The following is a 20,828-nucleotide window of genomic DNA, read 5'->3' as shown; positions in this document are numbered from 1 at the left end:
TCAGGACGGCGCTACAGGTCACACTAGGAAAATAAGAGACACTTTCTCTCTGAAAGCAATAACCACATCTCACACGACCAACAATTCAAAATTACACCAATAAGAACTGCTCAAAAATGTGCAATAAGCCAATCCTTCTGCGCAATAAATATCAGGATTATTGCCTATATTCCCTCTATCTGTATTATTTACAATTTCCATTCTATTAATTGCAATATTCCATTGTATTTTATTTGCTTTTTAAATTGTACATAATTCTATTTTTACTTTCTTTTTTTTATTATTTAATATTTGCAAATATTTTAAAAGACATGATTTTAAGGTGCAGCTGCTCAAATTTTGTCGTACGACATTGTTAACAAAGGTGATTCTCATTCTTATTTGTGGACCAAAAATGATGAAAGAGCAGGTATTAATAATCATCAAGCCCACTAATAACAGTAATGATGGCAAATCAAACATGAGCCTTCACAGTGGAAAAGACCCAAATGTTCCAGCATCGCAGGTGGGCCCAGAGTGTGCACACTGAACACAGTCTCAAAAGGTTGCATCACTAGCAGTGCTATCTAAAGGAGATGTACCATTTCACTCATTTGTGTATCAAGGAAAATCACAAAGATCTAAAGCTAGAGTGATACATGTACAACCCACATGTACACAAAAACTATTGTTTCATACTGCACTGAAAGGTAAGAACAAAGCAAGTGTGTCAGAGGGAGGCTGCAGCCTACATAATGATCTGATTAGGCACTAATGGCAGCTCATTACCAGACCACCCCAGGGTGCACTGAGAGCTGTGCTTTGCAGAGCAAAGATCTGATGACATTAGTGCTGAATCACCTAATCGATAAGCCAGTTATTCACATTATAATTAATTGGAAAAGTCAAACAATGGTCATTAAGTTAAATGCGAGCATCTACCTGATTCTAGGTAGATGCTTTATGCAACTGTTAGAGATTTTGCAATGGGATTACTGAGACTACCAGTTCCTTACTGAAAGCTGATGCATTTAAAACTCTTAAATACAAGGCAGGCACAAGCAACACCAGATGCTTGCTTATGTAATACAGTATGTTGCAGATTATGGTTTTGAACAGTAAATCAGTGTTTGTTTTTTTTCTGCACACCTGTAGAGTCTCACAACTCTTTCCTACTGTTTTCTAATAACATGTTGTCAAAGACAACAGCATATGTGGGCTCATAAGTGTGCCTCCGGTCGGGAAACTGATCCTGAGGGGAAGGCTGAAGGTGTCAACACAACTAATAGCATCTCTCTGTCTTGTTACTCTCCCCTGTCCAATTAAACACAAATCCAATTCCAGCTCAACATCCCTTTGTGTTTTCACCTCAATGCTAACAGAGCTCTTGCTGAGATGCTGTGTGTGAAAAGAATTTGTGTACATTTAGCAGTGTGAACAATAAAGAGCAAATGTCTAATCTTAAGTTTTACATGTTAAGAAATAATTTTTAAAAAAAATCTCATCTTTATTACTCGATTGTTGTAATATATTTATTAATTATTTTTTCAGTTATTCTACAGTAAATTTGCAGCTGTTTTGGATTATTGTTCTGCAGCACAACTTAGCTTTTAGCTAAGCTTTAGCTGTCAGACAGACTGCATTAAATTTGACACTGGAGAACCTGAGACTACAGAAGAGTTCATAGTTATCTTAGGGCACATTCACATCAGCCTTTTTTATTCGAATCGGTCTGTTTGCTTGGATAGTCCTCTTTGTTTGGGAAATGTGAATCTGCCAAACAAATTCTGATTTGGACCAAAGAAGCAGACTCGGTCCGCCTACAAAAGCAGGTTTCAGCCCGTTTCAAGTGGACCAAATACAGGAAGCGGACCACATAAAAAAGTCACTTCCTGCATTTGATGTAGTATTGCATTATGGACAAATACATAGCGATCGTGTTAAGGGTCCTCTGCCTCGTGTGTTAATACTGCATCCATTGTTGCAGTGTATTTCTGCAGTATAAGACAAAATAAAAAACCCAAAACAGCAATAGTTTCGTGCTCTATGTTAACTCGCAAATGAGTTTTCATCTTGTTCTCTCTTTTGGTAAATACTAGTGCAGCGCCACCTTTGGTGAAATATATTATTGTAAAGGTTTGGCGCATTTGACCTAAGTGCAGCGTGAATGCAATCTCAGTCTAAATGGATACACCCCCCTACAACTGAGCAAGGCCCGAATCGGACCGAGTCTAGCGGACTTCCCTGATGTGAATACACCCTTAATGACTTCAAGGTGTTCAGATTCGTTCTTGCAAAGCAAGCCTAAACCATAACCCCTCTACCACCATGCTTGACAGTTGGTGTGAGGTGTTTGTACTGACATGTCGTGCTTGTTTGGATCTTCTTTTCCACTACTCTTGGTGCAGACTATTTTTTTATATGCTGCGGTTTGTTCAGAGATGTGTTCGCTACTTTGCAAACCCAAGCCAGCGCCACCATTTGGCATACTGCATTTTTCTTTCTTCTTTTATCACATTTAATGCAAGTTTAACCCCAGTGTTTTCCTGCTGGTCGCTTTTTGGTTGCACTGAGCCTGAATCATCGCAAGACTTAGTCCACTTATGCAGGAATGGGGGAATGGCTCATTGTGCTTCTTCAAAGATGGCTGCGCTGTATTGGACTGAGCAGCTGTGGGCCGGCTAGGTTCCGAGCTGCTGAAGGTATGTGCTGTATTTCTTTAGCATGTGATTTTTTTTTTTTTTTTTTAACTTTTAAAGCTCCAATCCTTATCTGGTATGTCTGCCAACGGAGACTTTGTAATGTGTTGGAAGGATTGGCTAATGGAACTGCTGAGTGTTTGTAACCATAGTTACATTTTTTGCGAACCAGTCAGCTGGTGCTGGCGCTGGTTGGACCTTTTCGTGTATGGACTGTGAAGCGACCTTGACTGTTTATATGTATTTATTCTTTTTTTTTTTTTCCCTTCTTTGCATGCATCGGACTTATTCAGAACCACACACTGAATTGAATATTATTTTGAATTGTATATATGTATATATGGGCAGCTTTAGCTAAAGCAAAATACATCACTACTCACTGCAATTCTGTGTCTGTAATCTATTGAACACACCATTTTCTTCTGTGCTGAACCAACATCTCCTAATATTAGACTTATTTTTCTATAGTATTTAGGACGAATCCTAAAGAAAGCTTCTGTTGTTAAATCCATGTAGGTCTGTCATAAACCTGAACATTTTAAAACTTTTTTTAATTATCATCCAACTTGCAAAATCCAAACATTTATATCAAATACACTAGAAATCAACGTGGTTACAGAGAGCAAAAGTTAAAAAAATAAAAAAAAAAAACAATTCTATCTATGTGCATGAGAGCAATGCAGGCACAGAGCAATAAGGAGTGCTGTGGAGCACATGTGGTTGAAGCTTGGTGCATCAGAATGAGCACATCTGACCATTTACATCTACATGGAGTTTATGTTGCAAAGAAATTGTACCTACCTGAATGTAGAAAAAAAGTTAGCTATAGTGAGTTCTTGGTCTCATGTACTGAACAGGGTACAATAGTCTGAGTCATGGTAGGAATGGTGACCAATGTATGCTGCAAAGCACTGTGTGAAATGAACAGTAGTAGCTGCTGATGGAGTGAATCAAAGTCTGAGAAAGTCAGAGTATTGGCTAAAAAATGTGCGGCACTTCACAGGTCACAGGAAATTACATCAGAGATGTAATTCTTTATCTGAGCTTCATCTGTACTGAACAGGCCAGTCAGGATTTTACAATAAATCGACTTCTAACAGACATCTTTCTAGTTTTAGAGAATCTCTCTTCTCTGTTTCCCAGCCTCTTTTTCTCTCGCTACATCAAGGCTGTCTCTATTATTGAGTGGTGTTATGAAACCCATCTACATTCTTAACAACCTCTCAGGTGAGTGGCAGGGACAAGGGAAAGGTGTGTTTCTATAACAACCAAGTCAAAGGAGGGGTAGTTTGACTTTTGACGTGAACAGATAAATCTGCTGAGGAGGAGGAGGAGGAGGATGTTGCAGAGGAGAGAGTGGGAAGCGGGAGTCAGCATGAAAGACTGCAAGTCCGCCTGAACCGAGGAGGCTTCTTCCTGTAAAGAATAACTTCTTTTTTGCCCTTTTGTTTGCTTTTCCTTTAATAGCAAAGCTCTTCTAACAAATCAATGATGTTACACAACAGGTAGAGAGCTCCCTCCTTCTGCCAACAGCAGCTCCCTGCTGCATTAACGCTTACTTACACATTTTCCATGTTTTCCAGCAGAATTACATAATCCCGACATTCTGTCCAAAGATTAATGTGGAACTGGCAAAACATGAAACTGGAAGGAGTTTTTTTTTTTTTTTTTTTTTTTTTTTTTTTAACATTTCTGTATTTAAACATGGTTAACTGAAAGTAGTTTGGATCTTTTGGGCAATGATCTCAAGAAAAAGTCAAATAAAGATAATTTAAAATACCAGCACTCATAGATTGGAACCAGCTTCTCGGCTTTTATTACAGAGAACAGCACTAGAGGCAAACTCCTCCATGAGCTGTAACTGTGTCTGTGGACTGAAGTAGGGGCTTTATTCAGGGACTCAAAGGCATATTTTCTATCGACATGAGGATAGAGCCTTTTCCTGGAACACGTTTCATACATTTCCACAGCAATGACACTTGGTTCTAGTGCCAAAAGCTAGCACCACAAAATTGCTGGTTCCAAAGTTTGAACGGCTGACATTAATAGGATGGGAGAGGTTTAAGCAACAACTCCTATATGATTTTGATAGAAGATGGGCAGTCCAGTAGGTGGCAGTAATTCCTCTAGAAGTTTGTTTCTAACACTAAAATCAAAACATTGCGTCGTGTCCAGTATTATGTTTTTTTTTTTTTTTATCTTTAAGAGTTGCAATGCAGCCCAATTCTAAAAGGCCCAAGCAGAAATGGATCTGCACACTTAACGTCCTAATGGAAAAGGCCCAAAACTCAGATTGCAAAGTTTTCCAACAGTCAGACAAAACAGCTGATGTTGGCTTATTTTTTTTCAGAGGTGGGGGAGCGGGAAGAGGACACAAAGGAAAACTGCAAAATCCAGTATTAAGTTCTATGTATTTTGAGGATTTTCCTTTGTGAAATAGAAAAGACATTTTAAAAAAAAATCAGATTGCAACTGTCAGACAAAACAGCTGATGAATGTCTAAATACAATCACTCGCATAATAAAACGAGAGCTTCAAATGCGAGATTAAATACATGGTTCCTAAGCTTAGAGTAGGCCATCTGATTTGACAAATCCTTTTTTCCATGAGAAAAAGCAGAGAGGGCACTAATACCACACGAAAACCCACTGACTCTACATTTATAAAAGAAAAACAACAGCACTTTTGAGCTAGTGATGCTAAAATATGTCTTTTTCTTTTTTAAATTTCAGTCCATTGTGGAGGAACCGCAAAAAAAACCAAAATGATATTATAAACGTATATCAGATAATTATTATAACATCATTCCAAGCTGTTGCAAATATGCTAAAAGAAACAACATGTTTCCAATAAGTTGGGATTGGTCTGTTACAGTTTGGCGCCACTTTGGTGTGGGAAAGTTTTACCATTCTTTAAAAAATACCATTGATTTAGCCTCTGCAACTTTGGATGACATTGCATAAAAATACAAACCCTTTTCTGTGGTGCAAACCAAAACTTGGGATGCTGTTACAAGAACAAAGGAAGCGTTTTGTCTTTTGACTGTGGCATGTAAACAGCTGGCTATATATGAACAGCTGTAAGTCCTAATTGGTGCCACAACGTAGCCCATGTCAAATGGTTTTGGTGGGTTTTCTGTGGTAATGGATGAGAGCCATTCCTTCAGCACAAATTGTAAAACACGTACTCAAATAGTAAAATGTCGTCCACATCCACACATCGATTGACTTGCCAATATCTGCATGTCTAAAAGCAACACCCTCCTCTCACATTCTCTACTGTGTAAGACTCATCATAATGGAGATACGCAACACTGTGCAACACTCTGAGGGTTCCTGAATGTGTCAGTTCCAGCAGAGCACATACATTCAAGTTTCCCTGAACACCCGAAGGGTATTATATTGACTTACATACATACATTTGCTGGAGACTTATTATATAATTATAATTCTTAATTTAACTTCATTAGGGAGTTTTGTCCTCATAATGTGACAGTATAAATAGATGAAGACCCCCGTTGCCAGGGTGATACCTACAAACACAAACACAGTTCCTCTAATAGCACCATGTGTTCCTCTCCGTTCTTTATTAAGCTTGGCCTTCTTGCTTTTCTCCTGAGTTGGACTAAAACTGGACCTTCCCGCTCTCTGTCCACAACAGTGCTTTATGTGTATTCTGACAAATTACGACACAATCTAGTGGGCACTGATTTCGTCATTAAAGTGCGATCCTCTACCACTAGCTGCATTTACATGGAGCACTTTTGATCCTATAGATTAGACATTTTCATGATTACATCCAGAGAAGATAACAATGTACACCATCATTCTGGCTGTTTTTGTGGCTTGAACCACCTGCTTGAAACCACATGGGGGTTGGGTGATGTGAAGAGTTTCTGTGAAGACTTGAAAAATGGCTGCAATGGATACGTCTTTATTGGAAATTTAAAGAATTAAGAATTACTAAACATCTTACTGGTTAAAATGTTCACAGTGAAAAAGGAAAATACTTCCTCCTCATCTTCTGAATGAATTACCACACAAATGTGTTATGACTACATAAAATCTTTCAATCAATTTTATAAACACACAACTGACCAGATCACTTCCTCCAGTATCTGATCAGAGTGTATTGAGTCAGACAGGCGAAATATTTGACGATGTTAACGTAGCAACTGTCAGTATGTCGGATTTTGACCTTTATTTGTTTTGGCTCATTTTCAGTTCTTATTTTTCTGCTGTGATACATTTTCTGGGACAGACGAACAACGAATGATTTAAACTGTGAAATCATGTGTTGTTTGATGACGAAGAAACTGAATATGGGGAGTTTGTTGTGTCATCAGCTATAATAATGTTTAAAATGAGGACTGGTGCAGCAGAACTGTATGTCCTTAGGTGTATAAGTGTTACTGTTCTTTTTTTCCCTCCTCCGTTCTATCACATTCTGCTCACTCAGTAGATATTGACACTATAGATCCTGCTTCTCCACATTTCTTGTTAAGATCCCACAATACTTGAATTTACAAAACAAGATGAATAGGCATGTGCTTCTAGCCTGCAACATGTTGCCTTCACAAACACACAAAAAGCAAACTTACATCTCTGATAAAGTATTCCAGGGTTGCATAGGCGATGGCAATCCCATCATGAGTGCTTGTACCCCGTCCCAGTTCATCAAGGATGACCAATGAGTGCTCTGTGGCTCTGGAAATGATCTCCGAGGCCTCGGTCAGCTCTTCCATGAACGTGCTGCGTCCTTTATAGATGTTGTCTGAGGCCCCCATCCTGATAACCAGTCGAGGAAAAGACAAGAGGTCAAAAGAAAAACTGTGTGAAAAAATTCTATTTGGCTTCTGAAGATTTCTCATCCTGAGATCAGTCCAAACGGTTACAGCTATAAACAAATTCAACAACAACCCAGAGAAGCAGCTGGGAACCGACAACACATCTACAAATGTGTAATTTACTACAGACCCCCAGATGTCACGGAGACTGTCAAAAGTTCTTCATAATGAAACGGAACAATGTCTGTATGAAACCGTTCCATGAAGAAATCGTGACAGGCAAAGAAAAGACGGCATCCTAATCTATTCGTTTACAAAGTATCCCAGATGCTGTTATCACAGATAATGAGGACAATTTCACACAACTGAAAAAAGTAGTCCTGGATATTTCACTGCATTTTTACCATACATCGAAACTTTCATTCCTAAGAACATACATTCTTGATAGTTAGAAAAATAAATAATTTGCAACAATTTGTACATGAGGATAATTTATATCTTGAAGGAATCTTTTTAATACGACAATAATTTGGCTGACATAAGGAAAGGAAAATGAATGTTTACAGCATTTCCTCCTGATTTATTTAACAGGCAATCTGACCTGCACCTTCAACCTTCGCAAAAACCAAAACTTTGTAAGACCTTGCTCACTGCTGATGTTACTGTGGATGGTACAGTTTTTTGTAGTATTGATATAAACATAAAAACAGCCACCAAGAAGTCTCATGTAACAAGTCCTGACATGCTGTGAATAAAGCACTTCCATGTCCAGGAATGAGTACTACCTCGAGGACTAACTCCTGTACAACTTGACCCATGACAGCCACTACAAATTAAAGTAAAACGGGATCAACACTTATCCATGTCTGTGACATTCCCACTTTCCCACAAGTAAACGATAAATTGTAAGGTTGTCAAAATGATTCAATCTCAGAGATAAGATTGTTGGCATCCTTCAGACTGAAAAGCATAACCACAAGTATGACAAATGAAGAGGCAGAGTCTCTCATCTGTGAAGACAACAAGTGTCCTTGCTTCAACTCCTAAACATGGTATAGATTTATGAGAATAGCTGGAATCAAACTATCGACGAGCATGTTTCAAGTAAAATGATAGTTAATAATTTTACAGGTATAGAGAAAATGCTTAAACCAGATTTTGAGAGTCTATGCCAACAGATGTTCACTGATTAAGGATGCACCACACTGAAAGAAATCGACTCATCTGCTGAGAAACTCGTCACCAGATGAATCACAGATGCTGCATTTAACTGCCAGTCATCGTTTCTCACCTCCAAATCTGTCTTTCTCCTGCCCTGACTGACATTCTGCACCTATGAATGAACCAACGGGGGTTACCATGGTGACACCACACATGCCATGCAGGAAAGAAGTGTGGCAGACATGCTGCTGCATCTCATTTCTCAATGTATAATGCTGGTCTCCATGTGTAGCTCGAACCCAAGGGAAATTATGACAGATCCACACTTGGAGACAGAAAGGATGGACAGAATCAGACCATGGTGCCTGTCTGCTGATGAAGGGACACTCAGCGGAAACACTCCACCAGCTGGGATCCCTGCTGGTTTCGGTGAGTCTCTCCTTCCAACAAAAACAAACCAAACCTGAAAATAGAATCAACTTATTCAAGTCACACATGTCTCAACAAAACATGTTTCAGGTGTTGATCTTTTTATATTCTCAATGTTTAATATATATATATATATATATTATATATATATATTATATATATACATGTATGTATATGAAGCTGTCCTAAAGACTGCTGGGATAGGCTCCAGCTTCCCCGCCGCCCCTTAATCGGACCAAGCAGTTAGGATAATGAATGAGTGAATATATATATTTACTTTTGGAGATTATGTTCACATATTCCTTTGACTGTCTGACATTATTCTCTAAGCCAAAATATTTTCAGCCAGGCAATGTATGAATACAACAATCTTATATTATAAACCTTCAATTCAAAGTGAAAAGTTGATTCCTATGAGATAAAAAGTTGCTATTGCAGACATGCATCTATAACAGAAATAAAATATTTGAAATTAGTTTTACAGCACTTATATTATAGCGCACAAATAGACACATCTACAACGCCACATGCTCTCTTGGGAAGGTGCTACATCACCCATAAGGCTTGTGTGGAGCTCAAACAGGAAGGAAAAAAAATTAGTGTAAAAATATTATTTTTTTGTAGGTTTTTGACAAACGTGACAATGAATAAAGGAACGCGATGATGAACACTCAAAAAGAGTTGCTGATGTTCAGCAGTTGGAAAAAGTTACAAATCTTCTCTAAAGGGTTTGGACTGTCCTAATACACAGCCAGATAGTATTTTCTATAAATGGTGAAAATTTCCTCCAGCCGGGATGTTGTGAAAAGACTTGCAGTGACTAATTAATGTATGGAAGGCCACTGACATCCCAGAAATTAGGCTGATATGTTTGAATGGCTTGTCTGAATTTCCTCTAAGCATAAGAGATTGGGACTGATCTACTGTCAATGGACTTATTAGGTTTCAGCTCTTCATAGGCAATGAAAATAAAGTTTATTACTTTGCCAGTCATAGTTAAGTAAAAGTAGTTTTTTTCTTTTTCCAGTTTTGGACCAAAATGTGAGAATGTGTTTAAGGTGTAATTAGAAAATCATTTGGAGAGTGCAGAGCTTCACAAAGCAGCTCATTTCCACCCACATTGTGATTTCCACTCTATGCTATAGGTAAATAAGTAAGTAAAAGTTTATTTATATATCACCTTTCAAGATAAAAATCACAAAACACTTCACAACAAAACATAAAACATTAAAACAATATAATAAACAAAACATCAAGAAAAAAACATAAGAAATAATGTATAGTCCTACACTTGTTTTCCATGTATACACTATTAAATTCCTAGAGACATTGATAATGAATCCACAGTGTCTTGGCTATTTGTTGTATGTTTACATCTTAGTTTGTTCTATGACAGTAATGAAAATTTCAAAGATCCTGTCATTTTTCCTGTTCTGGATTGTAGTATCCAGTATTTTGCAGATACAGATTTAACTTTGATATCTTGTAAAACCTGTTGAGAACTTCCATCATTCATTTTCCAAACCGCTTCATTTAATTAGGGGGGCCGGGAAGCTTGAGCCTACTTCAGCAATCATTGGATAAGAGGCAGGATACACCCTGGAGCGATCACTACTCCATCATAGGGCCAACACAGATGGACCATTCAAGTTCACATCCATTCCTAGTGAGAATTTGCTGTGATCCATTTCCGAACATGCATGTCTTTGGTTAAGAACTTCTGGAGTTAAATGCACATATATACAAAATGAATATATATGAAAAGGGGGACAATCTCGTAGTGATAAAGAATACTTAAAAAAAATCCCTGGATCCAGGTGATACAGATCCCTCTCTAAATTTAACAGAATCTAAGTTGGACCAAGGCCCATTCTCAGAACAAAAGCCACTGAAATCTGTCCAGTAGTTTTGCATAAGGTTACTAACAAACAAAACAACCAAACAAAGAGATAAATGCCAGCAAAAACATAACCTCTGCCACCTTATTGGCGGAAGGAGTAAAGCTTCCTAACCACGTGCCTTTCAAGCATCTCTGTATACGTTGCATGATATTTTACAAGGACATCACAAGAATAACAACCAAATGAAGACCTGCATGAAGAAATAAAAAGAATAATGTGAAATCCTTTTCTTATTGCTTACTTTTGGCTTTACTCCATTTTGTCCTGACATTTAAATAGTTTATTTCTGTACAGCTTAATCCTGTTAGAGTTAAACCATAGAGTGGTTAAGGCCTAACCATCTCTGTATACCTCCTACGAGGTGGCACAGGCACTCTGACACAGTAGCTCTATAAAAACCCAGGAACAAATGAGTCGGTGTAAAACGCAGAGTTGTTCCACATGCTTAACATGTGTACAACACCCACCTACAGTAGGTGTTGCTGTTACCCAGAGACCTGTTGGCAACAAAACACTCGCCACCATTTCTGAGTTCCTGAGAAATTCCAGGATATCAGACGTATTTTAAGACTCTTAAAAGACACTGATCCAAAAGTGCAGCATATTTCTGATGAGAGTCTCTAGTAAAATGTGGTGTAATCACTGCTGGGAGTCCACGGTCGATTAAATGTCCTTTCAAAACACAGTTTTACATTCTGCTTCCTCTTGCTGTTTCCATAACAACCATGAAGGCATGGAAGAAAGTGCTCTATAACCTTCAGGACTCTATACCAACAAGAAAGCAAAGCAGCTGCATACATGCACACACAGATATGCATATGCCAGGCAGTAACATATGTACCCAAACATACACTTCAAGCTGGTCTTATACTGCTCTTCTGTCTGTAAAAAAAAAAGCACTTGTAGCATTGTGACAGTAAGAGAGTAGAGTGTATGAGTGGGCAGAAAAACAGAATCCACAACGCTGTCAGACAAAACTATTTTAATCCAGATTATTCAGTTTGTCCTCATTGTAATCAATCATTTGGATCATTTTAGACGGTATATCCTATCACACATTATTACATCATGTCATTACCACCAATCCAAAAAAGTGAGCTTATTTCTCTAAAGCAAAACTCAAAGCTCACACACACACACACACACACACAACTGCCTGTCTCATTTGAGATGAAGTCATTCCCACTGAAGTGTGTACTAGACTTGACACAGCAGCAGGAACTGATTGAGAGTTTATTATCAAGACAGATTCTCCCCTAACTTTAAAGATTCTTTAAAAGAGACCAAGCTGTCCAGTTAGAAACCAGGTTGACTAAGGTAACAAAAGGAGGTGAAGAGAGGACAATGGACAAGTGATACAGTGTGGGTGTGTTTTATTTTTTTGCAGATTATTTTGCACTGTTTCTGAAATAAAGACAATATTAGCTTCCATCTGTGATCAAACACCTGAATACACAAATGTAGAGACACTTGGGAAACACATTCAGAAAATTCTGTGTAATTTTACCTCTGCGGACCTGATTCAACAATTCACCATAACCCAAAGGCCTTTATTATGTAGCATTCCACTTTAATGCAATGCAACGTAAACCTGAAACTAATTAATCCACAGTTCAAAGTCTTACCCATAAACAAGCATCAATTGTGACCCAGAATGAAAGCATATTTATTTATTTAGTACTTCTCTTTGCAAAATTAATAAATAATGACATCAATTCTAATTTATTTCCAAAATACTGCGCTGTAATTAGGAGGTTTTTAAATATCAAAACAGCAGCTTTCATCATAAGCAGGCAGAGGACCTGTGTTAAATTATGCTTTATGTCTCTTTCCCTCATTCATGATTTTTTATTCGTGTTGCACAACAGTAAAAAAAAAAAAAAAAAAAAAAAAAAAAAAATACTGTTGGAGTGCATTTTTATGACAAAACCTACAGGAATCACAGGACAACAGAGGTATGAACTGCATTTGGAGAGCATCAATCTTTCCTAGATGGTTGTCGTCCTTATTTGATTATCTTTTCTATTTTTCTTTCAAATCAATTGTAATTTAATTTAATTTATGTATCATTATTTAATTTAATAAACTATTGAAATCATTTTCATCATTTACCGTTTTACACTTTTGTGGTGAGAAAAACAGAGTCTAAAAACCTGGAATAATACAAAATGTTTTAATTTCTCATCATTTAAATCGAGTTAAATAAAAAAGGGCAGGGGTTGGTTTCATCTGCAGTCGATTTAAGCGGGGGAGGTGTGTTTAGAATATTTATTGTACTGAGTCTGTTTATAAGCAATTAATGAATGTCACAATGTAAATATTCTTTTCTTTGAGTTAGATGGTGAAAAAGCTGCTGATATATTTCCAAGCTTCAGCATCAGTTCTTTTCTCAGTCCGGCTCACTAAAATCCAAAATCAAACTTCAGACCAGTCTTTAGAGGCACAAAAACCAGCCAAAGTCACTTCATATATCAAATATGAAGCCCCAACCCCCAAAACTATTTCTATCAACACTAGAGGTAAGAATACATACACACATATTCAGTATACTGACAAGTCACTGGCTCCCACTGGGTTAGTACACGAGAACATGCTTAAACTCACAAAAAAGACAATTACACACATCTGCAAGCCATTACATCTAATCACATAGTGCAGCCGAGGCAGAATAAAAGAAACCATGCATTGGCCTGTGTTCCACACTAATACATAGTCAAGGCTGGAAACTACATGCAGGGCTTCCTGCCACTCTCATCATTATGAGAATAATCATCAGCAAAATTTATTTCCCCCAACAAAGCCTTATTGTCTGAAAACTTCTACAACCATGATGGAACAACAGAGGCAGTTTTCTCAAACAACTCTTGTTCCCCTTTTGCTCCTCTTACACACCTTCTCCTGTGTGATGAGCAACAAAATGGATTAAAGGGGATTAGCCCAGGTGTCAAATCTAAAAATAAACGCATCCACGTCACAGACAGTAAAAGTGGCACCAGGTGACATGTCTATATCTGTGTGTGTGTGTATATACATATATATATATATATATATATATATATATATATATACCATTCAATCATTTAGAATGGGTCGATTAGAGCGATTGAGTATTGTTTTATCAGTCCTGTCTGTTCCACAGGTGAGCAAGTATTTTTAATTTTGTGTTGAAAGACTTAATTACTTGGCTGCAATCAGGATGTGAAGGGAATTTTAAGCAATGTAAGCTCCTGGAAAACCTCTCTTTCTCTAATATTATCACTTCCATAAGCCGATTGCTGTATCAGCAATAATCCATCTTTCACCATCGTTTCAGTGTATAGACAATACTATGGACATAAGTTTTACCTGCTATGTTCTACAGTCTTAAATGTTTTAGTTAACTGTATTTAATTCACTTCTGTTTCATAAGGTCAACTTGTTAGGCTTTGCAGTGAAAAGCTTTACATAAAAATTCAATTTAGCAAGTTTTACTGAATAGACAACAAAAATGCTATTTTTAAAGCACACACACGTCAAACATGTAATTTATTGTTTGTGCTTGCAGCCTCACCTGGTGTAAATACCATCCAGAATACCCAAAACAGCCTCAGAAGCCGGAACATAAGAACCCATCTGGGCCATTACACAGATAAGGGCAACCTGGCGGATGTAGGAGCTTTTGCCTCCCATATTTGGCCCAGTAATAATCATGGTTCTCCTGCCATCACCCTGCAGGAAAGAAGAGAAAAGGAGAGGACACAAACTGTGACATAGACAGAAGGCAAAAAGGAGAGACAGAATATGATATGTGCATGTTGTCCTGCACAGCTGAAGAGGTGGGTGGACTAAAAGCTTGGCTTCTCTTCCTACTGGCTTGTGCTTCTGTTGCAAGATTAACCTACACCCACTCTCACAGAGCGAGGAAGTGAGTGTGTGGGTATGCATGCCGTGCATATCTCTACGCAAGTCTCAATGGGTTAGAGCTGCGGATATATCTGTGTGTTGTGGATCCTCTTATTTTCAAAGTACCCTGAATGAGCAGGCGTGTGAGTTGGTTTGTACCTGCAGCTGAGCATGGTTGGGCACATACTGGTTGTTCTCTCCCATCAGTAAATCTATTGCAGGGTGTCTGCCATTCCTGATAATAATCTGGTGCAGATCTTCACACATTGCTGGTCTGAAAACAGAAAAACAATAAGTTGTGTAAAAACAAACGCACTAAAAAGCACGCAGACACATGCACAAGCTTGTGCAGCTTTTCATTAAAGGCATTTCATTAACTTTAATTCATTCTGAACAATTTAACTCACAAATAAACCTCATTATCATTCCACCAACATGCTCTGTGTTTACATCAGGAAAAGCCACAAAGAGGTTACAAGAACAAAAAACAAACAGTGTATGTAAAAAATTACACTGCTGATGGTTTAATCACTCAGAAATATAAAGACGAAACAGATTTTTAAGCTGTGGAAAAAAATAACAGGTGCACTTACAGTTTTCCATTTATCTTAATTATGCAAATAACAGCAAAATGTCATGTGTCATGTGTTTGAGTATCAACTCTTTAAATAAGCACTGATTTAAAGAGAATTAAGTGTTAGCTTTTCCCATGGGATGGAATTTATTTTTATGACTCTAAGTGGTTTGACCCGATGTTTGCTGAAAACAAACAGGCCTGCTGATGTAGTAGTTCCCTTCTACTGAAATATATCACACAAACTCAACAAAACAGCTCGCCTTGGAAGAAGCTTGTACTTTGACTTATTAAAAACTGAACAAATAAAAAGTTAGAAAATGAGAGCCAAACCTAAAAAGAAGATGCCATCACGGAACATCTTTAGCAATATAACAAAAAATGAGAAAAGCTGAAACAAAATGCGGAGAGTAAAAATAAACATTACAAAAGATACGTGTGTGTGTGTGTGTGTGTGTGTGTGTGTGTGTGTGTGTGTGTGTGTGAGTGAGTGGGAGAGATGTTGGTGTTCTGGCACAGCACACTACTGAGCCTGGCGCACACGCCCACACACAGCCTGTCTGAGACTATAGGACATGACACAGGACTACCCCCCGCCTCCCAAACACACACACACACACGTATATAATAATACATGCAGTACTCAGGCACTTGCATCAGTATTTATGGTCATCAAGAGGGAACATCACCTGCAATAGTCCCCCTGTTTCGCCACCTCAGCCAATGAAAAGAGACAGTCCATGGTTGCTAGGTGACTAATAGCCTTTTTCATGGCGTGGTAGTGTTCCGCAAACTGACTATGGAGAAACACAGAAAAGAGATTTTGAAGTGTAAATTAAGGTAAGTACATACAGGGTTCCATGTGGACTGCACTGATGAGGTACTTGATGAAAAGAGACTAATTCTGGCAGGTTGAGAGCTGTGGAAGCGAAACCCCTGAACCACACACTGAGTTCTTGCCAATTTCCATTTGAAATTATAATCAGGTGTGTGTGTGTGTGTGAGTGTTTGAAGTTGTCTGTCATACTCCAGAAAATCGGTCCACTCCTTCTGGCAGTCTAGCAGCAGCTGCTCCCGGAGCTGCAGCAGCTTCCTGTAGCGGTCTACCAGGAAAGGCGAGTGATACCTGCTGACTGCTTTTGTACTGCAAAAGAAAGGTGGAAAGACGTGAAGTAGAAAAGGCACAGAACCGGATTAAATCAAGGGGTGACAACCGACAAGAGTTAGGTAAACAATATAGCTACCATTTAGCTTTGCTCCTCCTTAATCAATGCAATATGAGCTGATGCCCACCTATGTAGCCTTTTATGACAGGATATGTCTGTAAGTTTACGACCAGATGAGGACTGGAGCAAGACTTTCACCTCACAGAGAGCGATTTAAAGATACTTAGAGAGAGATCACTTTAATCTCAATTAAAAACAGGCCTTTTTTTTTGTACCATCAAATGCAAAACTTTAAAAAACTGCTTCAAATGGACAACATGAGGTAAAGAAACTTTCCCAACAATGTCCTTCAATAAACTCTCTGATTTATCTGATGTATCTTACAAACTAAGTGTGGGAAATTCTTCTTTTTGTCATATAATAAAGCCATAATTGATGATAAAATTTGCCTGATATAAGAAACAAAGCATGCATATTTATAGCAGCATCACTAGTATCTCAGGGAAGCCATTTCCTCTCATGAATCAGGTTTTTTTTTTTTTTGTCTATCAGACAAACTTCTGACAGAAACCCCGCTCACGGCTTCCACATCCATTAAATGGAGCGTGTCCTCTGTCTCTGAAGCACTGGATGTCAACACGCAGTAAAACAAGGCAGTGATGTGCAGGATGGTGTTAACCTGACATGCCAGTTGACTTGCCAGAATAATCTTAGAGAGCTTTGCATGTAAAACCATACTTTTATGTAAAACATGAGCAAAAAATATATCAAGCCATCAAAACTTTCAGAAATGCCATTTTTTCCCCAGTTCACATAAACAGCTTCTGATGCTGTGAGCATCTAATCATCCATCACTGACTAGTGATTAGATGAAGACTGGAGAGATGTTTTTTAGTCTGAAACAAGTGTCTTTGTTATAATAGCCTGGAACAATATGAGACAGGCTTATTTGTAAGTGCAATCTTGCAAATCTTACAAGAATCTGGTCACCTGACAAGGACGACGTAAGGACTGAAGATGTGCATGAGTGGGAATTTTGGCCACTTTCTACACCATGTTTATTTTAGGTACGCCTAGGGTGACCAAATCTTCTCTCACCAAATGTGGGACAGAGACTATGAAAATGTGGGACAATGTGAGATTCCACTCTGTCTATTCTGCTCTCCAAACATAACAAATCAGTTATTATTTATATATATTTTTTTTTTAATTGAAATTCAAGTTCCCTGACAAAGGGAAACAGTAAAAGTTTGCATACTATTTCCTTGTTCCGAATGAGCAGTCGAGGCTTTATCAGGAACATGTCCATTGACTGGGAAGCCTCCCTCTGAGTAGCGCGTTTTTTTGTGACTCTCGGATTTTTGGTGCCGTTTCACGTCATATTACCCACCGTGTGACATAGAAAATTTACTCTGACAAACATCACAAAATACCCTCTCAGTCTCCTCGAACAGGTTTAACCCAGGAATATATGCTTTCCCAGTCTTTGTTGTTACAAAACTTCCTTTTCTTCTTCACTGCAGACGTCTCCCTGTCCTCCATGATCGATCGGTGTATTTTTCTATTTATTTATTTCCGTTAGTGGGTGCACCGGTGCATCCTAGATGTGCATTAAGTCCCACTTCCTAGTTTGATTGACATGAGTGTCAATCAAATCAGCAGGCGGTGTGATGTGACAGCCATCAAAACTTTTGCCACACACAATTAGTAAAAGCCCATTTGGTTTTGTTTGTTTTTTGTTTTTTTCCTTCATAAAAGTGAAGCCTGGTCGTAACAATGCGGGACATCGCACCGTTTTGTGGGACGTGTGAAAAGTAATAGAACTGCGGGACTATCCCGCACAAAGCGGGACATCAGGCCAGTCTAGGTATGCCTTAGGTTTTGGTTTCGTCTGTTTAAAGTAATGTCAGTCAGTTATTTTCTGAAACGCTTTGTCCAATTAAGGGTCGCTGGGAAGCTGGAGTCTATCCCAACAATCACTGGGTGAGAGACAGGTAGACCCTGGATAGGTCACCAGTCCATCACAGGACCAGGTTTAAAGTGTTTTGTTTTATAGTTTTTATCCCCTTGTTCCCTCTCGATATCAAGTCCATCTTTAGTTTTCTAGGTTTGCCTTGTAGGGGAAAACTGCCATTTTGTTTCATTTGGATAATTTTTGTCCTGTTTATGTTCAAGTTAAAGTGAGTTCAGGAGTAGGTTTTCATCTTTTGGTTTTTTTAAGGTTAAGCAAATAGTCTTTTTTTTTTTTTTTTTTTTAATTCTAGTTAAGTTTTCATTGTTATTTTGGTCTCAACTTTCCATGAGGCTTTTGTGTCTTTCTGTATTTTAGCTTGATTATGTTAACATTAAATGAAACAGGAAGGTAAAACCATCTCCCCTGGGTTTCAGCAACAAACCACGCCAGGAGTCCGTCCTGTCAGAACAGGAAGCTTAAGCTACAACTGCACACTTTCCAAAACCAGACAACAGAAGATGGAAAATGCTGCCTGGTCACATGACTGCAACATTCAGTCTGAATGGGCCTAACAGAAGTAAACATAAAGCTAATGAAAACATTGATCCACCCTGACTGCATGAACGGTTCAGACTGGTAGTGGTGATGTCATGGGTGTGGGGGATATTTTATGGGCACACTTTGAGCTCCTTAGAGCATCATTTAAGCACAGCAGCCCACCAAAGTACCATTGCTGACCATGCCCGTCGCTTTACTAACACAATGTTCCCATCTTCTGATGGGTCCTTCCAGCAGGATAATGCACCATGTCACCAAGTTCACATCATCTCCAACAGGTTTCTTGAACCTGACAACCAGTTCTTTGTGTTGCAATGGCCTCTACTGTCACCAGATCTCAATCCAAGAGATCCTCTTTGGGATGTAGCAGAAAAGGATATTTCCATCATGGATCTGCAGCAACTGTGTGATGCTTTCATGTCCACATGGATTAAAATCCTCTCAGGAGTGTTTCTTTCACCTTGTTGAATACATCACAAAGAATTTAAGCAGTTCTGAAGACAAAAAAGATCCATCTGGTACAAGCGATGTGTATCTAAAGAAGTGCATGGTGGGGTTTGGTTTTGTTTAAGGCAGCAACATAGCTTTTTGAGCAACACTGCTATGCTCATTAAAAATACCAACCACCCAGAATTTTTTTTTTTTATTATTACAAATGCCTTTATAATCGCAGAAATATAAATCAGTTAGAAATAATTTTTATCATCAATTTAACTGTCCATCAACTGTCTCAGTGCATAAAACTAATGCATCTGTAAAAATAGTTCATTGAAATCAGAGGATGCTGTAAAAAAAAAAAAAAACTTGTTAAAAGGAAAGTTAGCACATGGCTGTCGTTTTTGTGAATGCGTGTGTTTGAGTGATGCTGCAGACCTGCTGATTTTGACCCAGTCAGATGGAACAATGGATGACAGCGAGTTCTTCACCTCAATCAGAAACTGAGGGCAGAGGAGAGAAGAGCTGGAGCAAGTCTTTTGATGAATCACAGCAGAGCAGACAGGCAAAACAATCTGTCTCTCTCACACACACACACACACACACACACACACACACACACACACAAACATCAGATCATCACTGGTAGCGTGTCTTCCACCGTCAATCTCCTCCCACCTTTCTTTTGCTGTAACCGTCATACACGCACACACATGCACACATAAATAAATACCTCCTGTCCAGACACAGTGGTGTAGTCGAGCGCCGGGGCCTTCAGCTGGAGCCGAATGTCTTTGCGGTGCTCTTGAATCTCACTGAGGACAGTTTGGATCTGATTCGTTCTTTCCTGCAGCACCGGGAAGCCAGTCAGATCAGAGAAGAGTTCGGTCTTATTCCCCGACCTGCATAAACACACAGTTGAAATGTGATGGCTGCTGGTAACTTTTTATTTCACTAATCTATCAATGCAGTGACATTTTGGCCAAAAATGAGCCTGTTGGTCAGTCTGACCCCGTACTGAAAAGTGGGCGGGAAAAGAAATATATAAAATCTTCCATGAGTCACTTGGATGTCTTTCACTCTTCAACTGTGTGCCAACTGTTGATCACACGATGTGTGGAGCGACAGCAGGCATGTAACATCACCCACTGTGCCACAAGTTGCATTTCTCAGCCCAAGTTTGTCCTGCTGCAGTTTGTTTTCTCTCGATTCTCCGATCCAACCTTTTTGTATGATAGCAGAATGTAACATGTCTTTTGGGAAATTTCATCATGAAATCAAACAAACACAAGGTATAAAAGGCT

At 38.6% G+C, this 20,828-nt stretch overlaps 1 protein-coding gene across 1 annotated transcript in view; it reads right to left on the bottom strand.

The window, feature by feature from the left end:
• LOC306764448 (DNA mismatch repair protein Msh3-like) overlaps positions 1–20,828 on the bottom strand; it is a 31,149-nt gene that overhangs the window by 8,253 nt on the left and 2,068 nt on the right. The window contains exons 5-11 of the mRNA XM_079251622.1: positions 20,258–20,426; positions 19,963–20,027; positions 16,439–16,555; positions 16,101–16,208; positions 14,997–15,111; positions 14,506–14,663; positions 7,279–7,465 (exon numbers count right to left, since the gene is read on the bottom strand). Of these exons, the coding sequence (XP_079107748.1) occupies positions 7,279–7,465; positions 14,506–14,663; positions 14,997–15,111; positions 16,101–16,208; positions 16,439–16,555; positions 19,963–20,027; positions 20,258–20,426 (919 nt within the window). The remainder of the gene's footprint in view (positions 1–7,278; positions 7,466–14,505; positions 14,664–14,996; positions 15,112–16,100; positions 16,209–16,438; positions 16,556–19,962; positions 20,028–20,257; positions 20,427–20,828) is intronic.

Source organism: Telmatherina bonti (genome assembly GCF_933228915.1).
Source record: "Telmatherina bonti genome assembly, chromosome: 13".
NCBI classification, from domain to species: Eukaryota; Metazoa; Chordata; class Actinopteri; order Atheriniformes; family Telmatherinidae; genus Telmatherina; species Telmatherina bonti.
Note: the sequence above shows the minus strand (reverse complement) of the source record. Positions and strands in the feature narration are given on the sequence as shown.